The sequence below is a fragment of the Sabethes cyaneus genome, chromosome 2 (genome assembly GCF_943734655.1).
Source record: "Sabethes cyaneus chromosome 2, idSabCyanKW18_F2, whole genome shotgun sequence".
NCBI lineage: Eukaryota > Metazoa > Arthropoda > Insecta > Diptera > Culicidae > Sabethes > Sabethes cyaneus.
In genome coordinates this window covers 150,348,895-150,366,827 of record NC_071354.1, presented here as the reverse complement: position 1 = coordinate 150,366,827, position 17,933 = coordinate 150,348,895, and the positions used below count along the sequence as shown (strand labels likewise).

The following is a 17,933-nucleotide window of genomic DNA, read 5'->3' as shown; positions in this document are numbered from 1 at the left end:
ATTGGTAAAAGTTAACATTTGAAAACTGCATTTAAAAGTTATATGATTTGAAGAGAATCTTTCCATAATCAATGGTGCTCAATTTTTTTAATTGAGCTAGTTCATTAAAATAATAATATTTAACAATGCGAAGAGCGTTTACTGTGTCATCTTTTAAACGAGAACAAATTTTAATGAAAATCTTCCGAAGGCAGAGAATCTTCATTTGGTGTCCACAGAGAAAGAAAGAACAATTCCTAGTGGTAAATTAGAAATGTGTCTAGGAAAACCCTTGTTCAAGAGTTTACTGAATACTGACATTTATGATAATTTATAACTGAAAGTTCAGTTGATTTGGTTCCTCTGCCTACTCGGTTTCTTTTAAAATAATAAAACCTTGCAGAGTTTTGTTTTCAGAACATCCTTGAAGCCTTGAAGAATAATACAGTCATCCCGAATAGTGCGGTTAATTATAAAACGAATGAATTTAAATATACAAGCTCTCTCTAAAATTCTACCGAAACAGTAACTCGAACAGCAGTTGTGCGGTACCTGAAACGTGTTCCGAGAGTAGTTTTAGAGTTCGTAGTTCGTAAAGTTTGCAATTTTTCCGGTACAGCAATTCGACAGCAGCAGACTGGTTCTAGCACTGCGACAAAATCTTCTTTCTTCATATATTCCTCATCGCATAAGTGAAGCTTATCGTTGCTTCTCAGATCGGACAGAAACGATCGAAGCGATGACTGAGGCCCGCAGAATTGTCTCAGCCCTGCCAACAGGTTATTCTAACTAAACATAAAGTTATTTCTATTCCAGTTTCTCTTAGCAACCGAAAGAATTTCTTTTGCGTGTTGTGCTCTGACGTTTCTCTAGAGTTAACAGAGTATTTTCACTGCAGATTTTCTGAACGGCTTCACTGATATCGCACATTTCTTCTATTACGCAATATTCTTAATTATTCATACAAGCACGAAATTGGACCTACTTTGCTCTTCGCAAAACGCTACGATCAAGAAGCATACGCCGCCGTACGAAGCAGACAATGTACAAAACCCTTATTTAAACGCTAGTTCTTTACGGACTTGAAACTGTGACATCGCTCACGGTGGAAATACGCGCCCTTGTCGTGTTTGACAGGAAGATGTTACAGATGATATTTGGTAGAGTACAAACTGAAAGCAGAGAATGGCAGAGGCGCAGGCAGCTGACGAAAGTCGATAGGCTATGGTGGGATGGACACGTCGAAGATGCCGGAAGACAGTTCTCTTCAACGACCCCATCGGCACCAGGAACAGAGGGGCTCAACGTGCAAGATGGCTCGATCAAATTTGCGACTACTGAGACAAATGGGAAATTGGCGACGAGTAGCCCAAGGAGTGGAACGAGTTGAATGGAGACGACTGCTTGAAAAACACGAGGCACTCTGGTTCTATGCTGGCAACGGTGAAGTATTTCGGGATGTTCCCTTTAGAACTACATAATTGAGTTATTATTTGTAGAACCTTCAATCATGAAATTAAGTTTACCCCACGCTTCACAAGTTTTACCAGCGATTTAGGCTTCTTGAATTATTATTTGATCATGCAAAAAACCGAAAATACCGGTTTCTGATCATGGAAAAACCGGTAATTCGATTTTGGAAAATAGCCCGGTAATACCGGTAAAACCGGTATAGCATCCCTACTGGCTAGACTAGCATCGTACCTCAAAACTAACTGGGCTGGTCCACACATATCGAAACGAAGATGTAAAAAAAGATCAGAACACACTCGTTTTATTGTACAATTGATGGTATAACTACACAAAGTACCGGCTGTACTAACTATGCTACTAACTACAGTATTCCACCAATAAATGGACGGTATGGAATTGGATGAACGATGGTGTTAACTACTGCAACAAAAAAGGATAAGTAGAAGCCCTACTCCAGGTACACTTGCGTAAAAGCATGTGCTGGAAGTTGTTCTTGAAGGCGGTGCGGCAAAATTAATAAGCCCAAGCCTCGGGATGTTGATCTGCTACTGTATGCTAAACGCTCCAATCACCACGAATTGCTCAATCACCAAATTGTATTCCTCACTCTGACCAACCTGGGCGTTAAAATTCCCGCTGGCGATCTTTATGTCACTGCCTTGAATGATCGTATTTAAGTTAAAACAATACGTAGAATTCCTTGTCAACAGCCGTGCACATTGATGATGCTAAATTCTCAACCTGCACGCTCGAGGACTAATTGACCATTGAATGGTGGTCCGTTTCGGCACACCTCCTGCAGCGCTTCGACGTCGAAATTGCAGCTTTTCAATACAGCACTCGAGCGCTCTCTGAGAGATCGACTAATATAAAGTTTAGTCACCATTTTGCGTCGCTTTCAACATGGAGAACAGACACTCAGAAGCTCGAAAGTACCCTCCTTCCCAGTTAGCATAAGATCAAGTTTCCACCAGGGTTGGTTACCCGTATGCAAGCTAGTACCGCTAGAAGAGAGGAATATGAGTTGCTGGATAAGGACTATGAAACACTGTAAGGTCTATTTTATGCCTACAAATGCGCAAGGCATTAATTTTATGCATTAGCCAGACGTTTACAAATCAAAGGCATCGTTTATTAACAAAACGAAATATATTGGGCTTAAGATTTAAATTAAATTTTTTACTTTTTGAAGGTAATTTCTCGCGTAACTTTTCAAAAGGTCCACTATAATAATGAGATATACTTTTTGCCTCTCTTAATGCTCTGTCGAGTCACAAATGTACTTAAATGATCTGCGTTGCATGAATCGGTTGCTGGTATCATTAGCTAACTAATCCTTAAGAAATCTTGCTTTGAAATGCGTTTATGTCGCCGTAATAATCAAAAGAGAGGGATATTGAAGAGAATCTCTCTCGTGAGATTCAATCTTTCGAGAAGTAATGCGAGATATCATATCTGGGACATTGCTGCAGGTGGTTTATTTGTTGCGCAGGGACTATCTGTAATTCTACTAAAAACAGCTTATGGGTTTCCAATCGGATTACCTACGAATGGCCGAAACACAAATGGCCGAATCACGAATGGCCGAAACACAAATGGCCGAAATAACGAATGGCATAATTTACCAAATGGCCGAATCACGAATGGCCGAATCACAAAAGGCCGAATCACGAATGGTCGAATCACAAATGGCCGAAACACGAATGGCCGAATGTCATATTCGACCGAAAATATTCATAGCCTTCAACCTGCGCAAACGTTGGGTACATGCTGTCCTTTCTCGCTGCCGCTCGTTCGGACTTAACTAAGGGATAATCCCTAATAGACAGTAAACCTAGGAAAATGCATGCACCTAAATAGTAGTGGTTTCTGCGGGGGGGCTGCCCCCCCGCAGTGGCCGGCGCTTCCGACGGCGGGTCACCGGCGCACACTCGCGGCCTACGGCCGTCTCGCCCTGAATCATCTAGGAAACATTTGCTACTAACACGGTAAATACGTCTCCCACCTTATAATGAAGATGTATTTATAATCAAGAAATATGAGGTAAAAGCCAGTATAAAAATTATCTTTCGTAGATATATGCTTATATTATAATTGTAATCTTATTCTTACTGTCATGGATTTTCATAAAGAAGTAAATGCAGTAAACTACAAGTTTATTACCCTATTACTAAAGCGGCCGAAACATTTCATTCAATATCCCGCCATATCCATCTTTGTTGACCGCACATAGCAAAGCCAACAGTTGTGTCTATTGTTGTTGAACACGGTTTGCTTTCCGCACGGTAGTTGGTAGTTGTCCCGTGAAAAAAGAGTGTATCCGGTGATTCATCCGATATTGCTGGCTTCAACAACGAAGAAAGTGCACTTGTCGTTAAAATTGTATTGTCGCAGAGAGGAAAACCGATGCTTTCCATTGATGGGATACTATTCAAAAAAAAAAAACAAACAGAAGCGGAATGCTTCTTATGCTTTTTTTTTCACACAAAACATAATAAAACAATTAAATATACGCGAACTAAAACAATATTACTCGACAATACAGACATATTCATGGCGGTAAAACGGCTGCAGGTTTGTTGATAAAGCACTTTTATTTGATGTTTTTATAATGTAATAAAAATTCTAGGCCTTGTCTTTTCTGCCGCAAAATCGGATACAGGAGGCGTACGACGCGATGGAAGGAACGATTCCTGAAGATTAGGAGAATTGCCTTACATATTTTCAGAATACTTACATAAGTGGGAGGAACCGGAACAACAGGCCATTGTTTCACCCCACTCTGTGGTCAAATTTTAAGCCTGTCATTGACAAGCTACCGCGGACCACAAACAGCTTGGAAGCATGGCATCAACGATGGATAACCATTGTTGGTTCCCATCACCTGTCAATGACCAGGATCAGGGGAACATCCTTAGATTTTTTTCAGGGGGATGTTCCAAATTCGCGCCGAGAAATAGACGAAAAAATCTACTCGAAATGTGTTAATGCTCACAAAATGAGCAGCAAAAATTTTGTTGACGCAGTTGCGCTTTTATTAAGCGCTAAACAGCGTTCGTAAAGCATGTTTTGTTTGTTCAATAGTAGTAGTTTGTTTTTTGTGTGATTAAAGTTATTTGTTAACTAATTGCCAATTCATGGTTTTTTATTGAGTAGTTATGTAGGCATTCCGAAAAATTTCGGCCTTTCGTGATTCGGCCATTCGTGATTCGGCCATTCGTGATTCGGCCTTTCGTGATTCGGTCTTTCGTGATTCGGCCATTCGTGATTCGGCCTTCTGTGACTGTTATTGAAATTCGGCCATTTGGATTTCGGCCATTCGTGATTCGGCCATTTGTGTTTCGGCCATTCGGTACCAGCCCTTCCAATCACCCGTAATAGGCGGCCAATTTACTCTTCCAAAACGAGCGATTAACTACTCACCAAACACGCCTACTAGATGTTTCGTTTGCTGTGTGACAAATAGTGCCGTCTTATTGAAACCTCATATCAGCCAAATCCAAGGCTTGCTTTTGGAACAAAAAAAGGCGATGAACATGGATCGATAGCGAGCTTGACAGTAACGTGGCATTGGAGGAATGGGCTTCATCACTGGTCACAATTTCTTCTATAATATCTTTGTTAAGTTGATGGCAACGAAAAATTTTAAGCAAACTCTTAATTCGACTAATTCTTGCATGTTGAAATTCTCTAAACACTCTCAATTTAACGATTGATTAATACTATTATTAAGAGACAAATTCATGATATCCTGTATTAAAAATTGATTTAAAGGACTAGAGATTCGCTTGGTTTGAAATTGCATCTATGACAACCGTAAAATAAAATTTTATACCGTTCGAATTCAAACTTAGAACAGTCTCACACTTTGAAAACTTCGGATTAAAATGCTGGTTAGTATCGTTAATTTGATAAAATATTATGCTTGTTCTACATCACCGTGTTCGTTAGAATGTCCTCTATCCGGTGATGTATGACATTGAACTGTAGGGCTTCTTATAAGAAATCAGAAGGCGCTGGTAAAAAGTGAGAACTCAGATTTTAACTTGGGTCGTTAACTCTTAGCGTTTCGTATAAAAGTAGCTGTTTTTTCGTTTGCATTATTTGACCAGTTTTAGAACGTTTACCTTCCTATTTCGCGATTATTAGATAAATACAATACATAAAATACAATATTTCATGCATTATTTCAAAGATACTTGATAAATTAAAGTGTTCGAAGTTTGAATCACGTTTTGAGGAGTGAGCCACGAATAATCTTAGATTTTTCCCGTTTTTCCTTCCGGAAAATGAATTGTCTTGATTTTAAAGCTGTAAAAAGTCAATTTGCATAAGATGTGTTACATGCAGATCGAAAATATTAGCAATTAACTACAGAAGTGCAGATTGTAACTAATTGTTATGTGAAAAATTTAAATCACACTATTGGGTGGATTTAAAAAGACAGTGTTTAGAAAAAGGATATAATTTCACTCATTTAAGTTGAGTAGCACTAAAAACATTAATATTTATCAAAATAATACTAGTCTTCGATATCTGAGACAGAAAAATTCGACCTTCGAATGTCGACCATGAAAGTGTTCGAAGTTTGAATCAAAACCAAACTGTAGCTTTTTATGGTTTTTAATGTAAAACTATATTTTATCTCCATTTTGAACATTTTCCCGAAAACATGATTGAATTGTCATGCTGTTAAACCATTTGAGAGGGTAAAATAACAAAATGTCGAGCATTTTTCTTCGAACAAAGTTTCAGCATAACTTAAGTGTTAAGTTAAGTGTTCGAAGTTTGAATCAGAACGGTATAACTTTAAAAATCACCTCTCTCACTAACACTTCATTCCGATCACCAAATTTTATCTGAACTTGATCCGCTGCATTGGTTTAACTGTCTCCTCCAAGTACTTCAATATTTTTACATACCACGTAATCTTTCGACGAAAACGCATGGAACACTCTCCCTAAATAATGTGTAGGTAAAAGCTAAAACGGGCCAAAAGTTACTTCCGCTACATTCTCAAATTTTTCGATTTAATTTTTTTCATACAATTTACAATCATTTACGCTGTCGAAACGCTATAGAAAACCGTCGTTTGATATTGCGTACTTTAATGGGGAAACTGAATGCTCCGCCATCTGAAGGTAAGACTCGTTCGGAAGGTTTTAAACAATCCCAATAACGATATCTGGCTGACTCCTAAACCAGCCATGACTCAGGATAATCCTTTTTTTAATAAATCCCTTCTGATATCAATATTTTCCGATTTTAACTAAAGTCTATGCTTGATTTTTCGTCCTACAGCGGAAGGTGGCGTTTTGCGACGCATCGGCGACATGGGAGCAGTTATGACTTCCCTTACACTCGGCCCAATATCAACTGCCATCGTGTCTCCCAACATTCAGCAACGGAAGTCGGTCTCCCACTACATGAGAGAATACCCGCTCGTTATGGATACCAAACTAAAAATCATCGAGATTCTTCAATTCATCCTGGATGTTCGCCTGGATTATCGAATCAGTTGTTTGCTGTCTATTTTCAAAAGAGAATTCGATGAAAACGAGCAAACGGCCAATGCCCAAATGCAGCAACCACAGTCGCAGCAGCAACAAACGCCGACGAATGCTTCCACTCGTTCAGTCGTACCGCCGGTTCCGTCCGTCATCACACCAACCGATGGCACAAATGCGGATTCTAATCCAGAAACTACTTCAATCACATCAACTTCTACCGCGGAAACAACCCTAGAATCCGAGTCCGGTGAATCTCAGCAACCCTCAAACAACACCGTGAATGGGGAACCAAAATCGGAACAAAAACCCGAGACTAATTTAGGTCCGCCCACGCCGGAAAACATCAACTTGAAACAAAAGAATATAGATCTTGAATCGATCGGAACCCAAGCGGAGGGAATTTTCGGGTGCAATGAGGACACCTACAATCCGCTGGACCTAGACGGTCAGGGCGGGCGAACGTTTTTACGCGTTCTATTACACTTGATCATGCACGAATATCCGTCACTAGTGTCCGGGGCTTTGCATCTTCTGTTTCGACACTTCAGTCAACGGCATGAGGTATTGCATGCATTCCGACAAGTACAGCTGCTGGTATCAGACAGTGACGTCGAATCGTACAAACAAATCAAATCGGATTTGGACGTTCTACGGCAAAGTGTTGAAAAGTCAGAGCTGTGGGTCTACAAATCGAAACAATCGGATGAGCTGCAGCAAGCGGGTGGCGAGTCTGGCGGGGATGCTGGTGAAGGATCGAAACAGGAGAAGGGCGATGGTGGTTCAACAGGTGCAAAACCAAAACCGCTGCTTGTCAAAAATGAATCTCAGCTTAACTTTGATCAAGGACCAGAGCTGAATGCGGAACAGTCGATGGAGTACAAGAAGATTCAGCAGATTTTGATCCGGATGAATAAGTTGTGCATTACTTCGGGTAGAAATACGAGGTACTTCTCGACTTATTGAAAATACAGAGTTTTTCTTTGTTATAGGTCCCGGTGATGTGACTAAACCTAGAAAGCATGAACAGCGGTTGCTGCGTAATGTTGGGGTACACACTGTTGTTTTGGATCTGCTCCAAATTCCTTATGATGAAAAGGACGATTACCGGATGAATGAGCTAATGCGACTGGCCCATGAGTTTCTTCAAAACTTCTGCCTTGGCAATCAGCAGAATCAAATTTTACTCCACAAACAGCTTGATTTGTTCCTTAACCCTGGCGTAAGTATTCCCAACATCTCCGACAGATCTCAACCGATAATTTATTTTCGGATTTTTTAGATACTTGAAGCCGAAACTGTATGTGCCATCTTCAAAGACAATCTAAATTTGTGCAACGAAGTGAGCGATAAGGTGGTACAACATTTTGTTCACTGCATCGAAATCCACGGACGACACGTGGAGTACCTAAAGTTCCTGCAAACGATCATTAAAGCGGAAAACCAGTTTATTCGCAAGTGCCAAGACATGGTGATGCAGGAATTGGTGAACGCCGGAGAGGATGTGTTGATATTTTACAACGATAAATCTTCGTTTAACTATTTTGTCGAGCTAATGAGGACGTACAGTGCTGGCGAGCTGAGTGATCCGAGTCCTCTGATGTATCACATCGAGCTTGTCAAACTGCTGGCGTGCTGTACTATGGGAAAGAATGTTTATACTGAAATCAAATGCAATAGTTTGCTGGCATTGGATGATATTGTGGCTATGATATCGCATCCGGATTGTATTCCGGAGGTTAAGGTCGCATACGTAGACTTTCTGTGCCATTGCTATATTGATACGGAAGTGGAAGTGAAGGAAATTTATTCCTCCAACCATATGTGGTGTTTGTTTGAGAAATCGTTCCTCATCGATATTAATAACGTGGTGAAAGGAGGCAATTTCACGAACCGGCAACTGGAGAATTATGTTTGCAACGAGATTATGAATATTCTAACAACATTCTTCAACAGTCAGTTCTCAGATCAAAGTACGGCTTTGCAGGTAAGTTTACGTTGCGCTGCGTTGCGAGTGTCGTCAATAATTGTCGTTTCGATGTTAAATAGAAAGCTCAGTTAGAACGTGCGCCATCGGAAGGGGAAGAAATAGTTCGTCGTTTGTTGGCTGGTAGGAGATATCAAATGTCTCGGTTGCTTCGACAAAATAGCTGGGGTGATGATAGGCAATCAACATTTAAGGAGCTTTGCTTTACCCAGGCAAGACTTCTTCCTCGTGAAACTCACATTTGCGTTAAATTTTAGGCTAAATTCTTGCAGTGTGTATTGCTAAAGTAGATTATACCGTATGAACCGTATTTACCCAAGGAACATTTTTGTTGTATAACAGCTTATCAAGCCCATATTCAACTGGTATTAGCTATACAATAGTCGAACAAGCTACTGTTAAACAAAAATGTTTGTTGGGTAAGTATTTATTATTCCTTTCGTAGTCGCTCATGCGGCTTTCTCACTATATGTCTAGGTCAGTGGAATCTGGCGTGTTTCATTCTTTAAATTATATCTGCAAATATGTACCCATGCAAGCTAGATGCCACCCAGAAATGATTGCAATAACCTACACTCAAAGAGGTTCTCGAAACTTCATACGGCCGAACACTGCGAGCAACGTGCTGCTCGACCCACAGATGCTGATAGTTGATCGCTTAAACAATACAACGCTAAGGTTCTGCATTCTGCTTTCGAAACGTGACCTTCTGTTTTTGATACGACAAACTTCGCAGCTAACTAGGTAGCCACTACTTGCATGGTACTCGCTCACAACTGTTTAAAACCTGTCGGATTTACCATCCTTCCCAACTGATTCGCCGTTGTTCAGCTCTTTTTCAGCTCCTCTAACGTTGGTGTATTCACAGCTCGGCTGGCATTCTCAATTTCTATTCTGTTCCTTTCAACGACTCCGTTCTCTTCTGGATGGTAAGGCAAAGCATATCCCTATCCGCCCCTTTTTTATAGTAGGTTTGAGAAAATTTTCTAAAGACAACATCTTTGCGACGTTGTGAGGATTCACAAGGTGCTAACTTGCGTCTGCGTACTAAAAAACTCTTCAGCTCTGCAATTCCCCAATAGCTCCCCTCTTCACCTGGAACCACCGTTAGCTATTACTTCGTGAGGGAGGATGTGTTTAAGCATTCTACTTATAACGGCTAATCCTAAGCTGCTTATACCTTGACTGCCTGTTCGATTCTGAAACTGAAGCCATGTTTAACCCTGTCGTTGCACCATTTATAACCGTTATAACTCACAGTAAACTCACGCAGCTCCGTGGGGGAGGCAAAAAGGACCTGCATTTCAGTAAAGCAAACAGATACGCTCGATGCTTTGTTCGTACTGCCAGCTCCACCCCGTAGCGAAGAAGTTCGACACGGTGAAGCGCTTCATATCCGCCAAATAGAGCCAATCTGGCAATTACATAATCCTCCCCCACGAGAAAGGCGAAAGCGTTGAACGGAAACCTCGTTCCGGTCACCCAACAGTGCTGCGCGGCCCTAACGTTCAGCAGAAGCTGAAGATGAAGACCTAGAGTCAGGTGGTCTTATCATTCCGCGCTTGGGCCGAGAGGTCGGAGGAACCGGCTAAACAGCGAAGAAATACTCTGTGAAAATGGACATTTTTATGCGGAATCGTCAATCGATGCTGGCTGTGCCTGAGGAGCATGTAATCGCCCAGCGAACGGTTGAAGTTGTTGGTAAAAAAACATCTTTCCGGCGAAGCAAGATGTCGCGGTCATAATGAGCGCAGGACATGTCAAGACATCACTAATGGAGATAAACCGGCTGAAGATAAACGACCATCAACTCTCTCAACGTTCCCCAACTGCTACCAATGAAAATGTTTTAGACGAAGCTCAAACGGAGCATTGACTCTAATAATTTTGTAGCCAAAACAGAGAAGCAGCTGATCGCCAAGGCCACAAAAGAGTTGAAGAGTCTACCGATGTCTATCTTGTGACCCGCCGTCGCGAAGGCTCCGGTGAACCGCTGTAAAGCCACCTGGCAGGGCGGCAAAGCATTTTTATAAAAGGCTTCATCGCCATAGGAATTAGTGAATTAGTCCATTTTTTCAGTACATAGTTGAGTGTAGCGAAGTATTGGATAAAAGGCGAATATGAAAAAATGTTAAACCTGGAACACTGATTTGAGAAACAAGTGGGCGTCAAATTGGATTTCCGCCAAGGGTGCCACAATGCCACGCTACGGCTCTGTTTCCACGTGCCATTTGTTCGTTGACTTCAAAGCCGCATATGAAACCATTCACCGAAAAAAGCTATGGAAAATCATGGACGAGAACAGCATCCCCAGGAAGCTCATCAAGCTGTTTGGTGGTACACAGTGCTATGTTTGGATGACTGATAGTACACAGTACAGTGTTCGGATTTCGGGTGGATTGTCGAGTTCATTTAAATCACACAGAAAGCCAGCCTTGTGAAAGCACGCACCGCTCCGCTAACCGTGCAAAAACATTCCCCTCCGTTCAGAGGTCACACGCACCAGGTTTCAGTGCATTTCGCTAACTCTCATTCGAACAAATATGATACCGCACCTCAGTGCCGATTTCTTCTGTTTAGTACAGTATTATATGTGTGTGGCGTGCTCCAGGTGGCTCCGGGTCAAGAAACGACAGCCGAGCACCTTATTCAATTTTTGTTTTTTCTTTTGTGCTATCTACCTGTGCTGTGTATTTATCTACACCAAAGATATTCTATACCTACTAACCGGCAGCCGGCATCGTACTAGAGCACGGGGCCCGAATTTCTTAACAACTCTGTCCCGTACACTGAACTTGAACGTATAACAAAGAAAGAAAGCGAAGAACAAAGTTGTGCCAGCCGTCGCTGGTACCGTGCTCATCGGTGCTTAGCCGAAGACAAAGCATCTCGTTCGGATTGTTGCGTTCTTGGGGAGCGTACCAATATGTAGCAGTGACAGTGTGTTCTATTATTAAAAGCACCCGTTGCGGTGCGTATCTTGATGGGTAGCAGCCCTGCCGCACTGGACAGTGTTTATAACAAGTCTACAGAGGGCTTCGTTAAGGCGATGGTTTTATGCCTACTCATCAATATAGCGCTACAAGGTGTTATGAACCGAGCGGAAATCAACACGCAGGGCACGATTTTCAACAACAGTGCACCAAACTAAAACGAGAAGCAAAAAAGATTGGCCTCAAAGCAAATACGTCTAAAACAAAGCACATGCTGGTCAGCGTTACCGAGATCGACTGACGCCGCTTGGGCAGTAATGTAACGATCGACGGTGATGAGTTTAAGGTGGTCGATGAATTTGCCTACTTTGGCTCCCTGGTAACACCGGACACTAGGGACGGACACTAGCCGTGAGATTCGGAGGCATATTATCAGCGAAAGTCTTACTATGGGCACAGACAAACAGACGAAACACTCGCGTTAACTCCATTGTCCATTTAAAAACCACTTATTTTTCAAAAAAGCATGTTTCGCAACATGGCCACACCGCGGCCCTCGAGTGTTGCTTCGAGTTTTCAGTATAAAACCATACAAATGTAAAAACCCTGCAAATGCAAGCTACTCCGCAACATGCATAACAGAGGGTGCTAGTGTGTAAGCAAAATGTGTAGGACGATGGTTTTAAAGGATTTTCTTCTATGTGTCATGTCAGTTCGTCAGTGCTATGGGCTTCATAAGCAATTGCGGTCGAACAGACTAAACCCCCTGCCGAACATACGATGTATTTGTATTTGTTCTGGCTTTTGTAGGCTTTTTGCCCTTAAGCAATAATTGAATTAGTTATAAATTAAACATCGACTTAAATAATTATAAAAACATAAAATCTAAACACTATATAATTGACCTCTGTAGTACAAACTAAGTCTTCGTCTTAACATATTCGGTGTCATATCCAAAGTTATAATCTCTCGAAGTCCGTTAAACTCGTGCATGAACCTGCATGTCGCTTCATGCTGCGTATAGTTTCTGCTTCGTAGAGGAGGCTCGAATGTTCTGCGTCGACGAAGCACAGCGGGACTCCTATTGAAACTTAATTTGTCCCTTAACAGTTGGCTTCTTACTCGACCAGACAATACATTCACAAAGAAGACAACATCCGTTATTTTATGTCTGGCGGTCACGGTATCCAGATCGACAAGCATACACAGTTGCTCATATGGAGGGAGGGGGTCGTTGCTCCGTACTAAGTTCCTTAGGGCAAATCTCACGAATTTTTTCTGAATGCCTTCCAAACGGTTTATTTGATAAGAGTACTGCGGCCTCCAGACGGTACTCGCAAAATCCAGCTTGGATTGGACTAAGCCGATAAATATAGCTAGCAAAGCATGCGGATCGGTAAGTTCGCGTCCAAATCGGCGCACTAGTGCAAACATCTGCAAACATTCTTTAACCAAATTATTTATATGACAGTTGAACGAGAGCTTTTCATCGAATATAACTCCTAAGTCTCGTACCACTGTCACTCGCGGGATATCTGTTTCTTCGTAGCTATAATCAAATACAATTGGCGCTGATCTTCTTGTAAACGTCAAAACAGAACATTTCCTGGGATTTACTGATAACCCACAGGCAGCACAGAATCTGCCAAAGTTAACTAGATCTTGTTGCAGGATAAAACATTCTTTGGTGGACTTTACTGGTAAGAATAGTTTGACATCATCGGCGTATACCAGAATATTTGCTTCTACGATGAAAGTGGAAAGATTGTTCATCACTAGTACGAAAAGTAACGGACCTAGGTGGCTTCCTTGTGGAACACCTGAGTTTAAGGTGAACGGCTGTGAAACTTCGCCCTGAATTTTCACATAATGCGTTCTGCATGTTAAATAAGAGTTTAAGCAGTTTAGCAGTGAGCCTCTAATGCCGAAATCGAAATCGAGTACACTACGAATTCCTACTGCATCAAAAGCTTTACTCATGTCCGTGTAAATACAGTCTACTTGATATCCTCTTGATATGTAATCTGTCACGGTTGCATGAAATTCACACAGGTTCGTTACGACTGATTTACCCTTCAGAAACCCATGCTGAATCGATGATATTTGCCCACGTACTTTGTCATATAGACCTTCGTACACGCACCCTAAACAAGACGCGTATTGGACCGGTTCTTTTCCGGGCATGAAACGTGGACAATGCTCGAGGAAAACCTGCGAGTACTCGAAGTTTTCGAAAGACGAGTGCTAAGAACGATCTTCGGCAACCTACAGAAGAACGGTGTATAGAAGCGGAGCATGAACCATGAACTCACACAACTGTATGGCGAACCCAGTATTCAAAAGCTGTCTAAAACTGACTAAAACTGGGCGGTCATGATGGGCAGAACATGTTGCAAGAATGCCGAACAACTACTCTGCAAAGATGATGATCGATTCAAATCCGGTAGGAACAAGATGACTAGTGGTGCAGCGAGCAAGACGGTTAGAGGTGGAGCGAGATATGGCAGAGGGTAATTACGTACAGCTTGGATAAAGCTTCCAATAAGCATTGTCCGCTAAGGGGTAAACCACTGGACTGCCCAGACATTGAAGTCGCCTCCAATGACCACCAATTGACGTCCCATGGACTCGTTAGTAAGATAATCTAGCATCCGGTAAAACTGCTCCGGTATCCAACCAGGCGGAGCCTAGCAGCTGCGCTGTTGACTACAACGATCTTGTACCCTTCTTGGTCGTTCGATCGGACTTGGTCGGACTATCCGTCTTATCAGTGCTAAATAATAAGTCATTTCGCTCGACCACATCATTTTGCTCGTCCCTTCTGCAAGATTAGGACTCAAAAATCTCTTTGGTTAATAGCTCCAATTTATCTGTAAATCCATTGCTAATGTTGACTGATTGTCGATGTGCGGCATGCCACTACGTTTTATTAATATTATTTCTACAGTACCTATTACGTCGCGCAAACTTGACCTGCGGTCGCTCGGGCACCCATCCCAAGTAGTCATTAATCGGTTACCATAACTAGTTTATAGCAACTGTGCTAGTAGGGATAAATCCTGACTGGCTAAAGTATTTGATACAATACCTTGTTGGTGGTGCTCAACAGCGTGTTCGTGTAATTATACCAGGAACTCAGCTTGTCGCCTACTTTCTTCAATTGGGTACATCATCTTTTCCATTCACAACTCCGGTAAACGCTGTTCGTCCCAGCGAGCGAGCTGTTGAGCTTTTCGTAGAAGTTTCGTGTGTTGTTTGCGTGGTACAATTCTTCCACCGATCTCGTTCTTTGTGCGGAAAATCTAGTTTTGCATGTTCCGGACCCGTTTGTGCTGTTCTAGTTATTGAAGTTGAGATATTGAAATTTTTTCAGACCACCATAAAACCGAAAAGGTATATTGAAATCTATGCAAACATTAAGCTAGTATAAATAAATCTTAGGCCAGCAGTGATTATTACAACCTAAAATTTACCGATCTTGTTCTAAACCGAAACGAATTTCCCTTCCAGAAACGTCAACTAATCTTCGTCAAAATCCTGCAATCATCGTTCAAACTAACCCAGTGCAAATGGCTATCGCCGTCGCAACGTTTCAACGTGGAAAATTGCATCCGCACCCTGTCGGAGAAGGCGAAACCACGCGGAATTGCCATCCCGATCGATCTGGAGAATCAAGTAGTAAAAATGTTCAACAAAACGGCTCTACTTTCGCGCCAAACCAGTAAATGGCTGCTGGCTACGAAACAGACGAAAATCGAACGCTCTCAGTCGCAGATCATGCGCATGGATCGCAGTATTATCGAGGGCCTGCAGGATATTGTCTCCCTACTAGAGGACAAACTGAAGCCGTTAGTCGAAGCAGAGCAGTCCCTGCTGGTTGACATTTTGTACCGGTCAGAATTACTGTTTCCGCTGAACACGGAGTCCAGAAAGAAGTGCGAAACCGGAGAATTTATCCAGCACTTAATAAAACACACAGAGAAGTTGCTCGAAGAGAAAGAGGAAAAACTGTGCGTTAAAATTTTAAAAACACTAAAGGAAATGATGACAATAGACTGCGATTATGGTGATAAAGGAGACCATTTGCGTAACATTCTTTTGAAGCGCTATTTTGGACATGACTTTACGCAACCGGCTCTTCCAGGAGCTGCGAGTGGCGATCTGCAGAAAACAGGTTCCCAACATATGCCTCATCAAACGCCACCTGCCGGATTGCCGGTAGCAACCGTTTCTCATGGTCCAGGAGCTAAATACCTTGTTCGAGCGGGTCGGACGTTGCATGAAGTTCAAAATGATTTGGATAAGGAAGGAGCTAGTGATCTGGTGATCGAGTTAGTAATCAAGTCCATCAACTCACCTTCAATTTTTGTGGAAGCAATCGCACTGGGTATCGCGCTGCTGGAAGGTGGCAATCCGATCATTCAGAAAGGAATGTACAATAAATTCCTCAGTAACGATTTGAGTCAATCTTTTTTCAAAGTGTTTTTCGACAAAATGAAAGACTCCCAGCAAGAGATTAAATCTACTGTGTCTGTCAACACTTCCGATATGGCTGCCAGTAAAGCCAACGAGAGCAAAGCGGATGGCAAGGATTACGATAAAGTTCAGCGCAAGAATGTCAACAAAGTCAACGGAATCGTAATAACGGATGAATTTAAGGAAGAGCTGCAAAACGCAGCACTAATGACCCAGCAGTCGTTCATAAATGCAAGAAATCTGGCGGCTGCTTCCGATGGAACGAGCTCAGAGAATGGAGACGACAGTACTTTGATGAGCATAGGATCATCCGCACTCGAAGACATTTTAGCAGAAAAATTGGAGAAGCATAAAGATAAGGACGAAAACAATAAGCTCTCAAATAAAGTACTAGTAATGCAACCAATTCTTCGGTTCCTGCAACTACTATGTGAAAACCATAATCCTGAGTTACAAAATCTTCTACGAAATCAAAACAATAAAACTAACTACAATCTCGTCTCAGAAACCTTAATGTTCCTTGACTGTATTTGTGGATCAACTACCGGTGGTCTCGGTTTGTTAGGTCTTTACATAAACGAAAATAACGTTTCACTAATTAACCAAACTCTGGAAACGTTAACCGAGTACTGCCAGGGTCCATGCCATGACAATCAAAATTGCATAGCAACGCACGAATCCAACGGATTGGACATCATCACCGCACTGATACTAAATGACATAAACCCGTTAGGAAAGAACCGAATGGATCTTGTGCTGGAGTTGAAAAATAATGCCTCTAAACTGCTGTTAGCCATCATGGAGTCCCGAGGAGATACCGAAAATGCCGAACGCATCCTAGCCAATATGAATCCAAAGCAATTGATAGATGTAGCGTGTCGTGCATACCATCAGGACGAAAATATCCTGCTGTTGTTGAATCAAGGCGATGGAAGCGGCGAGGATACCTACAACGCGAAACACGAGCTCGGAGAAGATCAAAATGATGATGATGACGTTGGAGTTTCGCCGAAGGAAGTTGGTCATAACATTTACATTCTATGCCATCAGCTGGCGCAACATAACAAAGAACTGGCTAATCTGCTTAAAATCGATACTTACAGTAACGCTTCAAATAACAGCAGCAGTGCTAGTACTGCTAGCACCAGTGGGGTCACGCCGGCAATCGCCCCAAGTCCTTCAAAATCCAGCACTAAAACTAATCAAGCCTTGCTCTACTACCAAACTCATACGGCACAAATTGAAATCGTTCGGCACGATCGCACACTAGAGCAGATAGTGTTCCCGATTCCGGAAATCTGCGAGTATCTGACCAAGGACACGAAGGTGCGAGTTCTCAATACGGCGGAACGCGATGATCAAGGTAGTAAAGTGGCCGATTTCTTTGACCGGCACGAAGCGATGTTTAACGAAATGAAATGGCAGAAAAAACTCCGCGGACAACCGGCTCTCTTCTGGGTCAGCAGCTATATGTCCCTGTGGAGCAATATTCTGTTCAATATGGCTGTACTTATGAACCTGATAGTGGCGTTTTTCTACCCTTTTGAGAATGGTGTACCTGGTAAGTGGTTAAGTATG

The 17,933-nt window shown here is 42.1% G+C and overlaps 1 protein-coding gene across 7 annotated transcripts in view; it reads left to right on the top strand.

The window, feature by feature from the left end:
• LOC128738099 (inositol 1,4,5-trisphosphate receptor) overlaps nt 1-17,933 on the top strand; it is an 87,382-nt gene that overhangs the window by 60,887 nt on the left and 8,562 nt on the right. For all 7 annotated transcript variants that reach the window (XM_053832948.1, XM_053832945.1, XM_053832947.1 and 4 more), the window contains 4 exons: nt 6,754-7,893; nt 7,952-8,181; nt 8,242-8,946; nt 15,390-17,916. In XM_053832948.1, coding sequence (XP_053688923.1) covers nt 6,754-7,893; nt 7,952-8,181; nt 8,242-8,946; nt 15,390-17,916 — 4,602 coding nt within the window. The remainder of the gene's footprint in view (nt 1-6,753; nt 7,894-7,951; nt 8,182-8,241; nt 8,947-15,389; nt 17,917-17,933) is intronic.